General features: G+C 31.6%; 2 protein-coding genes across 5 annotated transcripts; one reads left to right on the top strand and one right to left on the bottom strand.

The window, feature by feature from the left end:
* Positions 1 to 2,860: 2,860 nt before the first annotated feature.
* Positions 2,861 to 3,441, bottom strand: LOC145113334 (large ribosomal subunit protein bL12c-like). Its single transcript, XM_079049438.1, has one exon. The coding sequence runs from the start codon at positions 3,439 to 3,441 to the stop codon at positions 2,869 to 2,871; it is 573 nt and encodes a 190-aa protein (XP_078905564.1). The 3' UTR covers positions 2,861 to 2,868.
* Positions 3,442 to 4,452: 1,011 nt separating this feature from the next.
* Positions 4,453 to 7,326, top strand: SCL21 (SCARECROW-like 21). 4 transcript variants are annotated; one of them, XM_079052325.1, is made up of 3 exons: positions 4,453 to 4,806; positions 4,922 to 5,046; positions 5,718 to 7,326. In XM_079052325.1, exon 3 carries the CDS (start codon positions 5,798 to 5,800, stop codon positions 7,208 to 7,210), a length of 1,413 nt encoding a protein of 470 aa, XP_078908451.1. In that variant the 5' UTR covers positions 4,453 to 4,806; positions 4,922 to 5,046; positions 5,718 to 5,797; the 3' UTR covers positions 7,211 to 7,326. The 4 variants fall into 4 exon arrangements, with proteins under 4 accessions (XP_078908451.1, XP_078908452.1, XP_078908450.1 ...); XM_079052326.1 differs by having other exon boundaries at positions 4,965 to 5,046; XM_079052324.1 differs by lacking the exon at positions 4,922 to 5,046 and having other exon boundaries at positions 4,454 to 4,806.
* The last annotated feature ends 7,253 nt before the right edge of the window (positions 7,327 to 14,579 follow it).

A 14,579-nucleotide genomic window follows, 5' to 3' on the forward strand; every position in this document is an offset into this window, starting at 1 on the left:
TATATATAGAGTCAAGATCAAATAAGAAGAAAATTTTTGGTAGGAAGGTAAGAAGTTTTTTTTCTACATATTTTTTTCGCGAACAAACAAAATGAATCATTGGATGATTCATTTGTAAGATGATTCACAAGAAAAAATTCTCAAAAAAACATCTCGATGATTCATTTATACAATGATTTTGTTGTTATTCACTAAAATTGTCATAAAAGTGAATTTTTTCTTAATTTACTTAAAAATGAATCATAAAGATGTTTTTTTGGGAATTTTTTCTTGTGAATCATCTTACAAATGAATCATCTAGTGATTCATTTATTTTGTTCGTCAAAAAAATATATAGAAAAAAAACTTCTTACCTTCCTACCAAAAATTTCCTTCTTACCGGATCTATATATATATATATATATATATATATATATATATATATATATATATATATATATATGAGACAAGAACAATGCTATCGATATAGCTAAAAGTTACGTCTATTTTTTGTATTTTAAATTTATGTAATACATTGATCAAACTTCATTGAAAATGGTGTTCTATTTCATGTTATTGGTCTCCATCTCTGGTACTTCTAGTCTGTAATAAATTTTATTTTTTATATTTAATATCTTAAACAATAAATTCTATTTAAAATGACGATACGTTTTTTCCCTGTCAAATTTGAATGTTTTTTTTTAATACCAAAGTAGTGTAATTTAAAAAGATATTGACCTAAATAACGTTGTTTTAAAAATATTTATTATTTATGTTAAATTAGAAGATTAAAATAAAAAATAAGACAAATTGAATTATCAGGGTAATTACCTTTTCGTTTTCTTTACATCTGGGTAACTTCGTTTTTTAATACACATTTAGGTAACAAACTTGTTGGAAGTGTTTACATATGACAATTATGACCGGTTGTGACTTCTTACAGCTGGTCATAATGATTATATGTATGGATTTTTCTTTGGACACACCAATCTAATTCACACCTAATGCACACTAGTCTATTATATCTATTTAATCAACATATTTATTATCTAATTATTATCATTAATAATTTTTTTGGTTACATTGTTTTCCGAATAAATAAATTTTCTTTTCTCTTTATATATATATATATATATATATATATATATATATATATATATATATATATATATATATAAATTTTCTTTTCCGAATAAATAGATTTTTTAATTTGAAATAGTTTGGGTTTAATAGAGACTGTAGTGGTCTAATTGCTAAATTTGTTTGGAGATTTGAAGAGTTCTATTTAAAAAGTCGAACAAATATTATATTCCGTTTATTTACAATCGTATAAATCGTTCATTTACTGTATGTAAATAGTTACATGTAAGCCAAAGTAGTTGTTAATACATTTCAAAGAACTAATCTGCTACTCATAATATATATATATATATATATATATATATATATATATATATATATATATATATATATATATATATATATATATATATATATATATATATATTCTTAGGTTATTCTATTTAAACTAATTATTGTGTTATTGTATGTATAAATGTGGACCAATTATTTTACTTAATTTAAGAAAGTGATTAATATATATTATTAAATTAAAGATAATTGAAAAATACCATTTAATATCATTCTAAGGGTATTTTAGACAATTGAGATAAATTTAAAAAAGGAAAATTCCATATTTTTTGGGATAATTAATTCTCTTGATTTTAAAATTCTAATTTTTTTAATTACTTTAATTTTAATTATAACGTAATTTTTATAATTAAACCCGATTTTATTCTGTTAAAATCATATTTTCTACGAATTTCAGGATACATATTCTATTAGAATGATATTCTATGAGAATGCGAACACCGACTAATAACACATTTTTGGATACAACTTCAAATATTTCATTACATTCTTAAAAAAGTAAAAACTTTATATAATATTCTATGACAATGAAATACTCACTAATAACAAATAAAAATATGTATATTATTCGACCTGAATATTCTAGCAGAATATATTATTACATATACTCCTATCATTCTATTGTAGATTATTCTATCAGAAGAATAGCTCTTTCCTTGATCATCCATGAAATTAGACATTTAACGAAAATAACCGCCATGAATCAAATCATGTAAGAATAATATTCTCTGAGAATGCTTAGAATCACTTTGAAATTTGCGGTCCGTTTTTCAAGCATCAATTTCTATCAAAACAAAACCAAATTGTAGTTTAGATTCCAACAGAATTGGAATTCATGATTCCATTCCACTAGAATTGGAATTCATGATTCGTTTTATCTTCTTCATGTCAAACTCAAGAATTGTACCACATGTTTATGTTTTCTTTCCCTTAGATCACAATGTACTCCATATCTATCAAAATTCACAACCATACAATAAGATCATCCAAATAATTGATTTTTTTTATCTATTTAACTTGTAAAACTCAATCAAAAGAAACATACCCAATCAATGAAGAGATCATCACCATTGTTCTTCCTACTCTTTTCTGTCAAATGAAGCAACCACAGCTTCGGAGATATATATATATATATATATATATATATATATATATATATATATATATATATATATATATATATATATATATATATATATATTTGCTATCTCGTAATGTTCATCATAATAGATACTTTGGAGAATCGTAAGAACATATAGCAAAAGCTTCAGATAAATCAGTTACAGGAGGTATTAATATTTAACATCATCGGATTTAACAGAGAAAATGAAGATAGTATCGAGAGTAAATTAAGGCATGAAATCGCAATATGATAAATTTCAACTACAAAACTGAAGAACTAATAACACATTGCATTAGGAAAACATGAAAAAGAAAAAGTTACCACAAATTCGTGATCTAAACAATCGAAATTTTTGCGCCAGCTCCTTCAAGTTGTTTCTTAGCCTCTTCTGCTTCATCTCTCGATATTCCTTCCTTGAATTTCTTCGGAAGTCCTTTAATAAGCTCTTTGGCCTCCTTAAGCGCCATACTCGTCAAAGCTCTAACGGCTTTAATCATCGCAATCCTCGCGTTACTAGGAACCTCATCAATCACAACATCGAACTCCGTCTTCTCCTCCACGACAGCAGGTGCTTCAGCTCCAGCGCCAGGTGCAGCAACAACCGCAGCAGGAGCAAAGGAGGCGGCGATGACTCCAAGCTTGTCTTGGAGGTACTCAACTAGCTTTTGTGCATCTGCAAGGGTTAGGTTTGAAATTTCATCGCCTAGCTCTACAACCTTCCCCTCGGCGACGGTGGCAACGGGGCGGAGAAATGTCGATCGGTGGAAGAGTTTGGGGGTTCGGAGGGGGAATTCTAGGGTTTGTTTGGGGGAAAAGACTGTGGGAGATGCAGCTTGAGTGGTGGCGGCGTAAAGAGAGGGGAGAGGCGAGTATGTTTCATTGATCGACGAAGATTGAGCCACTACCATTGATTTTCATCAGAAACTGTAAATGGTATTAGGCGGAAGAAGCAGTGGCGAGGAGAACGATTAATCGGTGATAGAGACAATGAGGAAAGTGACCTACGACGCAGAGAGGAAGAAAGAGGCGGATTTAGGATTTAGTTCACCGGTGTGATCCTATTACGGTGTAGGTGGATTTTAATAGGGTTAATAATAAACGGATCCCTAAAATAAAGGGACTATTTATAGAATTCATTTATCAAATTAATAAATAACCCTCATTGATTTATTTAATTATTTATTTTTATTTTAAATTTTGATTGACTCATATTTATGCGTACAATAACACAATAGATACATTAAACACCTGAACCTATCTCTCCCTCTATATATATATATATATATATATATATATATATATATATATATATATATATATATATATATATATATATATATATATATATATATATAATTAATTCATGACGTCCTTAGGTTTTAGAGAAAAAAATCAAAACAGCCATAAACTCTTTTATTTTGAAAACCTTTACATATAACAATCTTTTTTGTTCGGAATATATTTTTCTATAATATTATTTATATTATTATGTAACCAAAGAAAATACTATTGTTATTGTTTTATTTGTCTTATTTTATAAACAAATAACTTATAAAGTTAGTAATAATATAATAATAAAATAACTAATTTATAGTGAACTAATATTAAAAAAGGTAAAAATGATTAGGCAATAATAACCTAAAAGATAAACTTGATGTATGAGGATGGTATATGTTGGTTTGTCTATAACAGGACTCTTATGTATAAATACTTAACAAGTTTGTTACACAAAAATTACTTTTAAGATAAAAAGGACGCATGTGATTGTAGATTACAGGGATCAGTTTTGAAATTACAAAGACGAAAATTGTATGCCCTTCTAAAATTTAATCGAAAATCTTTCTAGATTATGATGTATTTACTTTATTATAATTGAATAACACGTAGCAAACTCGACTGTATAATTAACACCACATGTCTCATTGTCTCTCCTTCCCCTAGCCCGGTAGCCCCTAGGTGACCTGCATCTCCTCCTTCCCTCTTTAGGCTCTATTAACTTTCTATTCCCATTTCAGTTGCGTTTTCACTGTGGCATTCAAAACCCAAGTTGTACTCCTACATATGCCTATCACCAAATAACTCTTCTCATTCGTCCACTTCTTTTCTATAAAATCTTTGTTCATTATTCAGAATCTCCACAATCAGCTTGCTCCTCTTTTTCTTCAAGAACTTCCCCTTCATGCTTTACTTGACTGGACTGATAAGTTTTTCGATTTTAGTACTTTCCTGCAGAAACTTCAGCTCCAGAATTCATTTTAATGGTGTCTTCAGAGGTGGGTCTCTCTCTCTCTCTCTCTCTCTCTGTGGGTGTGTGACTGTGTGTTTTTGTGCATGTCTTTTACCTGGGAGAAAAGATGGATGATCAATGTTTTTTTTGCTTGTATATAGAAATTTGTTGCACTTGAATAAGAGTTAGGGTTTTATTGGTTAGGGAGGTTATGACAGAGCAAAGATGGATGATGATGATGGTGATGGTGAGGGCTTCATACCCAATCCAAATTGGGGGAAATTTAGTAAGGAGGATCGAGTCATTGAGTTTAGATGGATTCTTGTTAAAAAGGCATAACTTTCTTGAATTACTGTCGATTTACCTGCAGTTTAAGGGCATCTTCATCCATTTTGTTGAATTTGTGGCTGTGATGGAGTAAAAATTGTATGATAATGGTGAACCTTTTTAAAAGCCAAATCGAATTTGGATTTCTCAGTGAAGATTGAAAATTTGGGATGGGTTCTTGTTTAAGGACATAAATTTCTTGCAAGTTACTCCATTTTCGTAAAACTTAATGGAACCTTATACCATTTTGATGAACCCAGAAGTAAAAATGTCTGAAAATGATTAATAGTTTTAAATCCGATTCGATTTGGGGTGATCTCCACAAAAAGATTAAAAATTTGAGATGGGTCCTTTTCAAAACCTCAATTATTTGCAATTTAATGGAATTTTCTGCAATAAATTAATGAATCTTAAGCTATTTAGAATTCAGTGCAGATTTATGCTTATGAATTTAATTCACTTTTCTTTTTAACTTCTATAAAGACTTTACAAATTATAGTTGCCTTTTTAGCGAATTTTTTTTTCCATGTAATCAATGGAGAACATAGACCGAATTCACCCCAATTTTCCAATTTCTTGACCATGACTTTCAAATCGTTTTCTTCATATGAAGCTTCTTCTTTTGTGCAGATCGTTGAAGTTGAAACTGTCTGCAATTGAGAGTTGTACCCTGTTCTTCTACACAATCACCCCAAAACAAAAGATCAACCATGTCGAACACCTGGTATTACCCATCAATGCAAGAATACGATGTTTATAAACCCCAATTTCAGACTTTAGATAACATCAACCATGGAAGAAGCAATCTGTTCATCAAACCCGACCCATATTCCACCCTGGAATCCTCCTCCACAGATAACAGTTGTACCACCATGTACAACTCCTTTTCTCCGGTGACTGAAGACCTGGTCAACTTTAAGCATAAATTGAAGCAATTGGAGACTGTGATGTTTTCAGATCTGTATGAAGATTTGGTTGGAAATGGTGGAATCGAGCTTCAAGACATGGAAATCTGGAAAGAAATGGTGGAGGGTGTTCCAAAACGTGATCTGAAACAGGTTCTAATTGCGTGTGCAGATGCAATTTCAAACAACGATTTCTCAACTGCCGGAATTTTAATATCGGAGCTCCGGGAGATGGTGTCAGTCGCCGGAGAACCAATCCAACGCCTCGGAGCTTACATGCTAGAAGGCCTCGTGGCTCGCCTCTCAGCTCAAAAAACTTCATTATGCAATAGTGGGACCCACAACCTTTTATCATACACAAACATGTTACATGAAATCTGCCCATATTTCAAATTTGGTTACATGTCAGCAAATGGTGCGATTGCCGAGGCAATGAAGAACGAAAAGAAGGTCCACATTGTTGACTTTCAGATCGGTCAAGGAAGTCAATGGGTCCCGCTAATTCAAGCGTTTGCTGCCCGCCGAGGCGGGCCGCCCCGGATCCGTATAACCGCCTTCACCGACTCCATGTCGGTAAACGTCGGTCAACGACTGTGTAAGCTCGCGAGATCTTTCAATGTCCCATTCGAGTTCAATTCCATTTCCGTTTCCGTTTCCGAAGCCGGAGTTGACCAATTCCGACTCCGGCCCGGGGAGGCTTTGGCGGTTAACTTCGCGTTTGTGTTACATCACATGGCGGATGAAAGTGTGAGCACCGAAAATCACCGGGATCGGATTTTACGGGTGGTGAAGAGTTTGAAACCGAAAGTTGTAACCCTAGTTGAGCAGGAATCGAACACGAACACTTCCCCGTTTTACCCTCGGTTTCTTGAGGCTCTTGATTACTATAACGCGATGTTTGAATCGATGGATGAGAGTCTTCCAAGAGGGCATAAGGAGAGGATAAATGTGGAACAATATTGTTTAGCAAAAGATGTGGTGAATATAATTGCATGTGAGGGGAATGAGAGGGTGGAAAGGCATGAGCTACTTGGGAAATGGAAGTTGAGATTTAGGATGGCCGGGTTTAACCCGTACCCGTTGAGTTCTTTGGTTAATGGAACAATTAAGACGTTGTTAAAGAAGTATAGTGAGAGGTATAGGCTTGAAGAAAGGGATGGCGCTTTGTATCTTGGGTGGATGGATAGAGATTTGGTTGCTTCTTGCGCTTGGAAATGAACAAGATTTGTCTAATTGTAACCATCTTTCTATAAATAGAAGTGAACATTTCTTTATCCACATTTGAATTTTGATCTACCTAAATCTAAAAATAGGGTTGAAATCTTTGCCTTTCATTTGCAGTTTTGATCTTATGCTCGTAGAAAACTTAAATATTGTAGATGATTTGATCTTATGCTCGTAGAAAACTTAAATATTGTAGATGAGTTTTTTGTTTTGTAGTCTCAAGAAGCTAAAGCTAAGATAATGAATGTTTTGAGAGATTGATTTTGTCATGTGTCTTATTTTCTTTCATTTTGATATTTGTCATTTTCTAGATTTTTTGAATTATTTAATATCCACTTGTCATTTTTATATTTTTTCTTTTTTATTCAAATTCTACCTATTAAATACCATCTCATATTAATTAGTTTTATTAATAGATTAATTAATGCACATAATAACTTTCTATTTGTGAATTCCTCTTTCAATTAATATATTAATTAATGTATATATGTATATTAATGTAGATATTACATTCCATTTGTAAATTGATAGTAATAAATTTTATTAGTATAGATTAATTAAGACCAAATTAAATGAATGGTCATGTAGTTTACCAAAGATTATAAACTCAGTAGTTACTTATTTTTTTATGAACTTGGTCCTTATGGTTACCAAAACTTATGTGAATGGTCTTTTTTTGCTCACACGGTTACTTTTTGTCTTTCTAATAAACTCGTGTAATACACGAGTCTCACACCTAGTTTGGATATATACGAGGATTTGAGAATTGGTATATGGTGCCTAAAATTGCCACCCTGATGTCAACATGTAAAACTTTGAATATTCTGTGGTTGGTTAAGAACATCCATAACAATAACCTTTTTAGTTAACTTTTTTCCTGATATTTCAACATCCATCAACCTAAATAGTTTTAAAAAATTCTATGAAAGTGAATGAGTTTTATCAATTTATTTATAAAAACCCATCAATTATAATTTATATCATATTTTTTAACGCTAGTTAGTGGTTAGAAGTTAGTATTACAAAATTAGTAAAAATTCTTTTTTTTAACGGCTAGTTAGTGATTAGATGTTAATATCACAGAATTAGTAAAATTCGCTAAGGCCCGGATGACAAACCGGGACCTCCAATTTAAGAAGCAAAACCTCTACCAAGTGGACTAGTCTCATATCGACATTTTATTGTTTTTTTTATGAACTTTTATTGATAATTTTTTTTGAACGACATATGCATTAAATTAGCAAGATGTTAGAGAGAAAGAATACAAATTTTACACATTACATGCTACAAACAAAAAAAAGGAGAAATACACCAATCCAACCAAGAAGCAAAATTAAAAGAACGATGCTTAATCCAATTAAACGATATTAACTAAATATCATTCGTCGCTTTAAAAGAAGAGCATCTCTTTCTATTGAACACTAAAACATTACGAGTTTTCCAAATGATCCACGAACAGAGTTGCCATCGACGATTTTGTCCACCGTCAAAATTCTCAATGAACGAACAGAAAAAATACCTTATGCATCAGCATTCCACAGCCAAGAATCTGAAGCATTAGAAAGCTTGATGTTAGCCACAACCCCGACTAAATCATTTGAATAAAAATCCAATTATATTACTTTAAAGAATTTTTAGAATAAATCAAAATTTTGGTATTTTTGTATAGGTAATGTCTACATTGGTCCCAAGAAAATACTTTTACAATATTTGTTCTTATTTTGGAGTTTACTAATGATTTTGATCCTTGTGTCGTCTAGTTTTACAATCTGACTATTAGATTTTTGTAAATAGCAATTTTGTCCTTTTGATGAAAACTGGGAAAAAAACAAAAATGTAACAAGGTAAACAAAATTTGCAATTTTCTATTTTTTATTAAACGTTACAAGGCTCTTGTATGGTCTCCACCGTGGTTTGCCAGGTTGGACCAAGGGAACACCGCACCCACCCTACGGTTTCCCTTGCGGTTTGGCCGCATGCTCTCTCTCTCTCTCTCTCTCTCTCTCTCTCTCTCTCCACCACACCCACCACATGGTTTGACTCAATAGCGAGTCTAGAACGTAAAATAACATAGTTCACAATTTAAGCTAAACCAATTATTAAATGAAATAAATTAAAAAATATTAGTTGCGGGTTTGAATCGGATCGAATTGTATAAGTTAAAAAAGATTTAAGGTTCTTACAATTGTACCCGACTACGTCTTATAACTTAATATATTTTCATAATTGTATGATTACTAATATTTTCTAAAATATTTTTCAATATATGATACCAAACTATCACTTAAAAATTGATCACTAATTTTGCTTATAATCTACTGTCGTAATAACGCTTAAAACATTTTTACAATTGCACGTCGCAATGGGTCGTCAATTGTGGTGTGGCGCACAAGATAGTGAACAACGATTGTGATTTGTAAAGCGGTAATTGAGGCTTGAAAGAAACGATGTTTGTGACCGAATACTAATTCATGATTATTATTTATTTTTTCATTTTGTTTTTAATTTAACTTGTATTCACCTATTCATATTAGAGTATACCTTATTTTGAGCTTTTAAAATATAAAATATGGGTTGCATAGTTTGTTTTACTGAATTATTTGGATACTTCATTACAAATGTTTACAAATGTTTAAGGTAAGTCACAAATTTAATTCTATATATTTTCTTATGAAAAGGAAGAGGTGGGCAGACACACCTAGGTTGGGAAAATGACTTATCAAGGTAATTAACTTTTTGGTATGTTCACATCTGGGTAACTATCTTTTTATTGTACACATCTAGGTAACAAACTTGTTGGAAGTGTTCACATATGACCATTATGACCTGCTGTAGCAGGTTACATCCTAGATGTGAACACCTTCAACAAGTTCGTTACCTAGATGTGTACAAAAAAAGTCGTTACCCAAATATGAACAAAACGAAAAGTAAGAGTAAATTACACGAATGGTCCCTATCTTATCTAAAAAGACTATTGTGCCCTTATTAATTTATTTTTTAATTAGTTTTCTTATTTATGTATTTATTTTTTATATATTTAAAAAAAATTAATAGATCCCACATATATATATATCTCCTCGGATGATCCCTACTGTTTATTTTTTAATTAATTTATTTTTTTTAACTCAGATGATCCCTACTGTTCATTTTTGTTATGATCTTGGTATTTGTCTTACCTAAAAAGACTATTGTGCCCTTATTAATTAATTTTCTTATTTATGTATTTATTCTTTATATATTTAAAAAATTAATAGACCCTACACATCTCTCATCCTCCTCAACTTCTATTTATTTTCCATCTTTAGTGATATCGACATCTTCACCATCCCTTCTTTTTTCGGTCCTTCAACTCCGTCGAATTAACACCACAACCGAGTGAACCCACTAAAGATGAAGAGACAGTGAGGTATGGTGTTGGTTCGCTAGAGTTGAAGGACCAAAAAATGAAGCATGGTGAAGACGTCGATGTCACTAAAGATGGAAAAGAAATAGAAGTTGAGGAGGATGAGAGATAGGATGGTGACCGGTGAGACCCAAATTAAATTTCTCAAATGTGGTTTCAGGTTTACGGTGAGGAGATACAGATATGTGAGGTCTATTAATTTTTTTAAATATATAAAAATAAATACATAAATAAGAAAATTAATTAAAAAATAAATTAATAAGGGCACAATAGTCTTTTTAGGTAAGACAAGGACCAAACGCGCAACAAAAATAAACAATAGGGACCATCCGAGTTAAAAAAATAAGTTAGGGACCAAAAACACAAATTCCCCAAACCACAGGGACCATTCGTGTAATTTACTTTTACTTTTCGTTTTGTTCTTATTTGGGTAACTATTTTTTTTGTACACATCTAGGTAGCGAACTTGTTTAAAGTGTTCACATCTAAGATGTAACCTGCTACAGCAAGTCATAATGGTCATATGTGAACACTTTCAACAAGTTTGTTACCTAGATGTATACAAAAAAATAATAATTACCCAGATGTGAACATACTGAAAAATTAATTACCTTGATAAGTCGTTTTCTCAACCTAGGTGGGTCTGCCCACCTAGATTATATATAGACTCGCCAATGGATTTACAACACCCAAACCACACCTAAATCCTATGTTATATACACCCGAACCACACTTAAATCCTATGTATAGTGTCTTTGTCAAGGTAAAACAGTGACATCATTTCCTCGGGCTTAACATTTCGTATGTGTAATATGTGTAGAGCTTTATATTTATAATATTTTAGTGTATATTATACGATGCTTATTATATTGCAAATTGCATTATAATAAACGAAAATAAGTATTAGTCGTACATGCATTTAGTTTCCATTAACAATATAAATTAATTATATCAGTTTTATCTAACGATGAGGATGTACTTCTAGAAACATAAATACTTTATATGTTTACAACGAAGTGTGCGCTTTAAATAATGTTTGCGACATAGAGTTGTTTTAATGGCTCACGTAATTCTTTAAGATACATCAACTCTCAACTCTTGACGAATGCATGACTTGAGGACTGTTTTTTATTATTTAAGTTGTCATTTTTCCAGGGATATATGGCTTAAATGGTCTGGCATATCCTTTCCAGGGATATATGGCTTAAAACTTGGCCTTATATACTCTGTTATGTTATCTAAAAGCGCGAAATACTTTAATTTTTAAAAAGTTAAGGAGTCCCCATTTGAAGACAACGGATGAGATCCAACCTTTTTCTTTCAAATGGTTCAAGCATCGTGCAAATCTTAGTCTATTAAATTGAAATGTTTGGTGTTGCTATCCTATCGTTGCTTGTAATTGTACTTTGTAATTTCATCTAGCACCTTATTAGTTTCTTATAATAATATTCACCGTTGTAAAAGAAAAAGTATTGTATGTATGAAGTCATGTATGGATAAATGATACATGTTTTTAGTAAGTATTTAATTAAAATATATTGTTTTCCTTTTGAAGTATATAAACAGTTCGGATAAAAACAAATGATCGTTTTAACCATTCCAATTTCAACACATTTAATACACTCTAGTTTATGTAACTAAACTTAAAGGGATCAAACATAATAGCCTATATTGTATAAAACATTTTGAGATAAAATAAAAATCAAAGATAACAATAAATGTTAGTGATTTTGTATCACTAATACTATTTAAGTGTAATGAGATTAATTTGTTGATCAATGTTACCTTGATAAATATCAAATAAATTATGGTGGTGCAGAGTCCACATCTGTTTAAGTTGGTCTTGGTTAAAGCCCTTGAACTGACGGGGGTCTGATGGCAGCGCCCCTGGGAGCGGGGTCCAAGGGGCGACAGCCCCTGGCGGGGTCCAAAGGGCAGAGCCCATGACTGGGGTCGAGCTGAAATCTGTATTTTATGTTATATTGCTTTATTAAAAATGCATCAGAAATCCGTATTTTAGAAAATTAACCCTTTGTGATCCAAGTTCTACACCCGTTTTTAAGTTAGTTTGTGACAGTTTATATGACAGTTTTTGGACAGGAACTTACATTCTTGTAACTATCATATGACAGTTTTAAGGCATGAAGTTATGTTCCTGTTATATGATCACTTTCGAAATCAGTTTGGTACACACTTCAATAATATCTTTTGCATTCTCTCTTCTAGAACAGTGAGTTTTATCCGATTAGATATTTTCGAGTGTACCCTCAAAACGCTTTAATCTGAAAGTGTTTCATAACTCTCATTGATCCAAACATTCTATTACCCTGATTTTCTAACAATAAACAGTTATATTTGATGAAAATGTGAGAAAAAATTACATATCTTTTGAAATCAGCCACTAACTTGGAAGTAGATGTAGGAGACATTTAAATATGATAAGTTTAAGACTAAAATGCAGTCTTGGTCCCTCCGGTTTACCAGTTATAACATGTTTGGTCCTACTATTGGAAAAGTAACACCACTGGTCCTTATGGAAGGCTTCGATAACACCGACTATCCTCCCCTCTAATAGCCCTAACAGAAGGACTATTAAATATTTTAAAAATATGAAACTGCCCTTCTATAACTGCCTCTAAACACCTCCTTAAATTGCCCTTTTCATTAATACACGCATAAGCTCCTACTTCCTTTTTCTTCTTTCAACCCATACTCGAGCTCGGTTTGGAAACCCTTGGTCTTTGGAGGTACCTACTAATTAATCGTTCTTCGTCGTTCAACGATCCTGATCAGAGGTAAGATTTTTCTCCCACTGTTTCAATTTTATTAATTTCATACATCTTAATGTTCTTGCCATAAATTTCAGTTTCTGGATTTGAAATTGCCACTTATTTGTTAAATTTTGCCGATTCAAATTTGTCTTGTACTTCCATTTTGGTTTGTGTATGATCCTATCAATATTTTTCCCATAAATATAACCACTTCTCTACAAATCCATGAGGAATCCCCATTATACAACCAATATAAGATAATCATATTGAAATAATTGATGAAAGATAACCTAATTTCATATCCCACCTTGCCCCATTTTGACATGATGCTACTAAATGGCTCGTAGCTAGAAACATATTTTCCTGTCTATTTGGAAATTTCTTAGGAACAACTAACATGGTATATGATTCATTTCTTTTACTAGATCTTCAATGAATTAAATCAAATTATCAAACCAGAATTTAGGATATGGGTTTGTGGACTTTTTTAGAAGGTTGTCTGCCAATTTCCAATGCACTCGCAATATTAAATGAAGATCACTTTCTTACACCAAGAGGTTAGAGCTTCCATGAGTACTCAGGGTTAAAAGGAATTCAATCAAAGAACAAACCATTGATCTTATTTATGCAACTCAGTATTTAAGAGTTCTTCTTATGACCCTCAAACCCCTTTGCATTGTTTTTAAATTGTTTCTGGTTAATTATGCTATATACACTTTTCCTTTAATGTGTCTTTTTTTCTTTATATACTAAAACAATCAAGTCTTAAACGTGGAATTTTTATGTTAACATGAGTATGTTGTTTCTTTTGCATCTTTACTTTGTAGTTTTGGTCAATGTTTCTTAAAAGCTAATGTAACGTCCCTAATTCTCACAGTAAAATTTTCAATTTTTAAAATAAGATAAAAAGCCATTTTCATAAAAACCATCCATAAAACCATTGTGTCAAAACATAAACCCAAAAATCAGAGTATCATAAAAATGCAGAATCTCAAACATAAAAGTTGTTGATGAATGTGTATAGTCATGCATTGATGCCTTCACCTTCCCACAATCCTCAGAAGTACCTGAAACATTTAATTCACAACTGTAAGCCAAAGTTGTAATTATCAAAAAATAAATACCTTGTTAGCGAGGAATCATATCCAAAATGAAAACATATTAATAATAAAATAATGAAGGTAAGTTG

This window comes from Lactuca virosa, chromosome 5, assembly GCF_052849685.1.
Source record: "Lactuca virosa cultivar CGN04683 chromosome 5, Lactuca_virosa_CGN04683_v6, whole genome shotgun sequence".
NCBI classification, from domain to species: domain Eukaryota; kingdom Viridiplantae; phylum Streptophyta; class Magnoliopsida; order Asterales; family Asteraceae; genus Lactuca; species Lactuca virosa.